This window comes from Pseudorasbora parva, chromosome 19, assembly GCF_024679245.1.
Source record: "Pseudorasbora parva isolate DD20220531a chromosome 19, ASM2467924v1, whole genome shotgun sequence".
NCBI lineage: Eukaryota > Metazoa > Chordata > Actinopteri > Cypriniformes > Gobionidae > Pseudorasbora > Pseudorasbora parva.
Genome location: NC_090190.1, coordinates 17,671,304 through 17,677,515, shown reverse-complemented (window position 1 = coordinate 17,677,515; position 6,212 = coordinate 17,671,304). Strand labels below are relative to the sequence as shown.

At 37.8% G+C, this 6,212-nt stretch overlaps 1 protein-coding gene across 1 annotated transcript; it reads right to left on the bottom strand.

The window, feature by feature from the left end:
• Nucleotides 1-1,332: 1,332 nt before the first annotated feature.
• Nucleotides 1,333-6,212, bottom strand: LOC137048243 (XK-related protein 8-like). The gene is made up of 3 exons (XM_067426313.1): nucleotides 5,896-6,212; nucleotides 4,712-4,902; nucleotides 1,333-2,071 (listed from the first exon to the last, which is right to left on the bottom strand). Exons 1-3 carry the CDS (start codon nucleotides 6,198-6,200, stop codon nucleotides 1,353-1,355), a joined length of 1,215 nt encoding a protein of 404 aa, XP_067282414.1. The 5' UTR covers nucleotides 6,201-6,212; the 3' UTR covers nucleotides 1,333-1,352.

The window sequence follows — 6,212 nt, the reverse complement described above, 5'->3', positions numbered from 1 at the left end:
TAAAGAGAAATGCAAACTTATCCATTAAAGAGAGTACTCTGTACACAACTGCGCGTGACAACTGCGCGCCACAAACGCTGCCTGTGTGAAAGGAAAAATTGCGCGCGCTGCTACTGCTTTACACACGCGCTGCTTCAGCGCTCCCTACGCCCTGCTTACGCGTGCAGTGTGAAGCCGGCGTTAGAGATCACTTTTTTTTTTTAACCGACAAGTTTGATCGGTTAACGTTGATACGGTCAACCATGGGTCAAACGGTCATTGGTTAACATCCCTAAAACAGAGAGAGAAAATGTAATAAGACAATTTCAGAGGTGTAAATTTGAACATGTTTATTTTAATTTCCATAAATTCCATATGGCTCGATTAATCCTGTAATATATGTATAGTACAGGACTTTTTTTTTTTGACATTGCCAACCTGTAAATTCATTTGAGAGCAAGTATTAAACACAAAAAAGGATTGTTTAAAGTTGCGTATTGTGCCTTTTTCCTTTACCACTATTTGTTTAATAATTTTAATGGAACCGGAATCGGAACCGGAATCGTTAGGCGGAATCGGAACTGGAACCGGAACCGGAAAATTTCTCACGATTCCCAACCCTATTAATAAGCAAACTCAAGAAGATTTACAATACACGTAAAACATCAACAAGGGAGTATAAATACACAGGGTACATGAGGACACTAAACAGGAACAGCTGGACTAATCCGACACCATAGCAACTAATAAGATTTAAATGAACTAAACAGCAGAACATAACCATGACAAATTAAAGTTTCCTTTTACACAGCAAAAACCCCAGTGTTAATTTAACCCGGGTTTTTTGCTGTGTTTAGCAATGTTTGTTTTTCTGTACTCTTCTATGTAAATCCACCAATTTCAGAAATTAACATTAAGCCTTACTGACTTTTGGATATATTATCTCTCCAAAAGTCATCCAGAATCAGTAGGATGGTAAGTTAAATCCATAAAATCAAAAATGTTGCTATGCCATATTTTTTACAGTATAGTTCTGGCAAACACAGCTGCTGGGTTTTTATATGTTTTTTTATACCGTATATTTCAGATTTTTTGGTTTGTAATGTAGTGCTCCCCTATAGTCATTCAGAATCAGTTTACCTGTCTTGCTCTATTAAACACGTATGATTTGATCAGAATTACATTTTAAAACCTAAAAACGTGTTTCATGCAGGAATGGGTCAAATGTAATCATTTTTTATTTACTTCAGAAAGCTTAAATAAAATAAAACAATGTATTCTGTGTATAAGTAAAAAAATATATATATAAATAAAACTTTAATTACATTTAATAATTTATGAGAGAATTGAGGTTTGAAAAGTTGAATCAAGAACTAGTAGTAGAAATTAGCAGCCATGTTCCTCCCCCTCTTCAGAACTCCAGTGACAGGTTGAGCAGGAGCTGCAGCATCTTCAGAAGATCCCAGAGAGTCTGTCTCAACGATGTAAAGTCCTGCAGGGTGTTTTGTGTTCTGTTGTTCATTGGGTTTAGGTATTTTCTGTTCATCACAGTTAGGATGAAACCATCTGTAGTATATAATTCTGAATAGAATTCCAACAATGTACAAACCTAGTAGTGTTGGGATCACTATGTAAGGCTTTAAGGAGCTCAAACGGCCTTCATACTCCTTCCAGCACCAGAAGCCCAGCAGCATCATTGTGTCCAACCCCATGACACCATAATAGAGATAAGCCTTTAATTTTACGCTTGCTGTTGATACGCTAAACCAGCTGAAGTACCATATGAGTCCAACAGTAGCTCTGTACAGCCATTCACAACCAGGACTTTCCATGTGATCGGTTTTCTGGCTCCAGACCCCTAAAACCAGCAGCATCCACAAAGAGAGGAAGTGAGCTATGATGTAGTATGTTAATACACTGCAAAAGAGTGCCAGAGCAGTCACACGGGGAATAATCAGCAACAAGTTCCACAGGAAGTAGATGATAGTGGAGGTACTGCTCATCTTGTGGTTTTCTTGAAAGGCACGCATACTGCGGTGGTACAAGGCAACAGTACTGGCTATTGCAGCAGCTGATAGGAGGATTTTTAAACCTGAAACGAAAAACCATTGCATGTTATTAGACAATATCTATATAAGTAATAGTGTTCTTGAAAATATGAGTGCACAAAATCCCAGCCATGCTGATGCTGAGACTCTGAGGAACACACATTGGCAAGATAGTTGAGGATGCGAATGGTGTGTTCTTTCATGGGAACAAGGGCTTCCTCCATGACTTCCTTGAAGACACGATGGGACAGGCAGCCCGAAGAGGAGGAGTTTGTACTGATACGCAGAACCTTGGAACGCAAAGCGTCTGTGTCAAAGGATAATGTCCTTCAGGTAGATCGCTGCAAACCAATCTCAGGGATGGATGCATTTGAAAATGATTTTCTGCGTGAGTATTTTGAACAGGAGTTTTTAAAAACCTGATTCAAAACTCAGGGGCTGTAGAACCCTGTCTTCATATAGGCTTGGGGGGAAGCCAGGAGGGCATAGCATCCTGAAGTGGAGTCTGAGTGCACAGTGCAACACTTACCTGGCATAGTGCCACATGACCCAGAGATAGAGGAAACTGCTCTTTTACTGATCATTTATGTAACACTAGCTGTAGGACCAGTGGCGGAACAGAAACCAAACTGAACAAAAAGATTCTCCACCCGGCCCTCCTACGGGGGAAGGAGTAATGTGGTCACCATCTTCCGAAGAGCAGCTTCATCCATCTCTGGGTCGCCTGTCTCAGGGTCACTTGTTCTTGCGTTTACTGCGTTGTTTGGCAGGGGCATAGACGGGCTGCGCCGCCTTCCTGTGCTCCACGCTGTGAGCTGGGTAGAAGCAGCAGCGGGCCTCCATCCTGCTTTATCATCTCTGTCGGCCAGTCCCCCATGAGAAGGACCATGTTTGCACTTTTAGGGAAATTAGCTCTCTTACAGTGCTGAAGCGCACTGGGAAAAGGGAATAGTGCAGCCTGCATTGTGCAGAAAAGCTCTTTTAGGGCTGTTATAGAACAGCAGGAAATGCTCTCATGGATCAAAACCACCATTGCAGCAACGTGACACCAACACTGGATTGCAGAGCCTCTCCCCAAAGAGCACTCGCAGTAACGCTCTCAGTGACTTGTAGAGCAGAACAGAAGAACCGCTCGGCTCCAAAATGAAAAGCTGAATGTGCATCGTATCTGCTTCTTTATTTATACCCACGCTGAGGGGCGGAACACTAGATGTAAATCTTGCATGCCAGTGTGTATTGGCTTGTTTAGTTTACACTCAAAGGTGATTGGGCTTTCAGACGAGATCCCATTTCGTCAGTTTAAGTTCTGACATAACGTCTAACGTGACTGACTAAAAGAGAACTAAAGGATTCGCAGGACCTGAATGATTTTTCTGGAGAACATTGGGCAGTTTAACTGCTCAAGACAAACAAGAGACATAAGAACAACAACAACAACAACAAAAAAACAGTCGTGGATCACATAGGTAACGACACAGTATTAAAAGTGTAAACTTTTGAACAGGGTAATTTTTATGAATTTAGCTATTTTTTTGTCTTGTGGATTATATATATACACATATTTTATGTAAAATATATTTTTCAGGAAAGTACTAAATAAAAAAAATTATGATCCCTCTTTCATTAAAATAACTCACAATTTTCATTTTCAGTTTACATACAATGGGTATGTAAACTTTTGAGCTCAACTGTAATTGATCAGTGCACAGACAGAGCATATCAAATATAGTAAACATGCTTGACACAAAGAACCAATGAGGTTTGTTCTCACAGTTCTTCAAATTTAAAGACCCCAGTTGACAATTTGACAATTCTGATTTTTAATGGTATCTTGCAGTGTTTTCTGTACATTACTTATGTATGCGCAATATTATTATTTTTTATTTGTATGCCCTTGTATTTTTTAATAAAAAACAGCCTGTCACTCTCACAAGATTGAAGCAATCAGCAAACAACAATGATCCAACAATCCAATCAATTCCTGATGGACAAAATCAAGACCCATCCTATATGCTTTTTATTTCGTTTGAGCTATTTTACTTTGATATACTGTACATCACAGTAGAGGCTGAACAGACTGTCACAGACAGTGACAAAATACTTTTTTTTTTGTGCCTGATAGCACCAGTTAAGTTCTTTACCTCTTTCATATAAAGAAAGCAACTGGTTCTAAGATCTTAGCTAAAGATCCTATGTGTTCATTGTAAAGAAACATCACAAAATGACATGAGGGTGGGTAAATCACAGACGTTTTAACCCCTTTTGGGTTAATTATTACTTTTAAAGTCTGCATTGAATGGAAGTTGTAATTGTCTTCCCTTTTGTGACATACTGTCAGCGTGAAATGGCTTTGTGAACAAGAAAAAACATCTATGGAGAATTGATTGGATCTTTGAATCATTGTGGTTTTCTATTGCCGTGATCTCGTGTGATCTGCCCTTGTACCAGAAAACACATCATCAGAGAAGAGATGAGATGTTGCTGCAAGAGGCAGGGGAAATTATTTTGATTAAAGACTGAGTGAATTAAAAATAATAATAATAATTTGCATGCATAAATCATTAAAAAATCATTAAAAAAATGAATTGTCAAATTCGTCTGTAAGTGGGTCAGAGGCACATGAGGAACTACTGTAATAATCTGAAAGAAACAATGATTTGAAGTATTTGGGATTTGAGACAGACCTGTAATAAGCTCCAGCTCTCTTCTCCGTAAGATTACACACATCATAAGTGTGAGTTGTGGGGCACTTTCAGAAAATGCCTCAAATAGACGAAGCATCTGAAAGTCAAGGTTCAGGTCAGCCTCACCCTCTGTGAAACTTTTAGCATGATGATAAAAACGCGTTGTGGACATCTCTATCACCCCAGCATATCTGTAACCACAAGAATTACTTAAGCATCATGAAATTCAACAAAACTTTACAATAGATTTACAACCTTACAATTCTACATTAAAAAGTACTCGTTTTACTGTGTAAACAATTTGACTCCAGTTTCCTTCAGTTGTCAATCACATGTGTTAAGAGTTTATTACAAAGTATTGTTATGGATTAACAAATGGGCAATCTGTCGTCATATACACACCCTTGTGCCATTATTTGAAACACAAATGAAGATATTTTTAATGGCACCAGAACAAACCTCATTGATTATCAAAGAAGCTAAAACATGCTTGCGTCACACGCGAGAACAAAACTCTTTTTGCCATATTTTATGGCCTCTATGTATATGTGGATCAGGGTTTAATAAAAGCCTCATTTAAATCTGTTCATCATATAAACCCTGACATGAGGGTGAATAAAGTGAACTGTTCATAATTGTATCTCATTGAGCATTACCCTTGTGAAAAATTGTGCTTAATTGTACTGAATGTCCACTTGTATTGTACTTAAAATTATATTTAAAAAAACATAGTATAGTATAGTATAATAGTAGTTAATAATATTAATGAAATGAAAGGCCACTTAAATGAACTTAAAATTAATACATTTTAAACATTGCTAAATTGAAACTTCATTATTACATTGACAGAGTATATTGTAATTTTACCATAAATGCTTGCAAGTAGATTTAGCAGCAGTAAACTTTAAGCATATCTCAATAAACAAAATACGACATATAAAGATGTCCTGCTCAAGTGGGTCAAAAATCTGTCCAATTAATTCCTTAAAAAAGTTAAATTAATTACATTTAAAAATAGTGTAATTTAAATTATAATGCATTTTCATTTAAAACATGCAGTGAAGTGTCTAAAAACCATTATATTATATTCAGTTCATACTTAATCATAAGTTCTCTTTATAAAAATATGTTAAAAGTTTAGTGCCCCCCCCCCACCACCACAAGACTATAATAATGTCACTGACCTGAGGTGGACTCCGAGCTGAAGGAAGTGGAGTGGTGTGAGCAGTGTATGACTGTTTGCAAATTTCTCCACCTTAGTCTTAATCTTGTCCAGGGAATCAGAATACCAGAGCCAACTGAACACCTGCAACAATACTGAAGAGCCTAGCAGGAGAAAGATCATCACCGCCATATACATATAGTCACCATCTTGATAAAATGACACAGCATTCTTAATGTCTAGCGCTATATCTAGCAGATAAAGTAGCAATCCCAACAAAGTAAACAGATATCCCAATAAATAGCGAAAAAAATGGCTCTTCTCCATGACTCAGTCATG

What these genes read in the sequence shown, in the direction of transcription:
- LOC137048243 (XM_067426313.1), bottom strand. Translation starts at nt 6,200, where the DNA reads ATGGAGAAGAGCCATTTTTTTCGCTATTTATTGGGATATCTGTTTACT. An exon ending in CAGCTCGGAGTCCACCTCAG is followed by an intron (nt 4,903 to 5,895) that starts GTCAGTGACATT and finishes TTGTGGTTACAG; the next exon opens with ATATGCTGGGGTGATAGAGA. An exon ending in AGAGCTGGAGCTTATTACAG is followed by an intron (nt 2,072 to 4,711) that starts GTCTGTCTCAAA and finishes TTTTCGTTTCAG; the next exon opens with GTTTAAAAATCCTCCTATCA.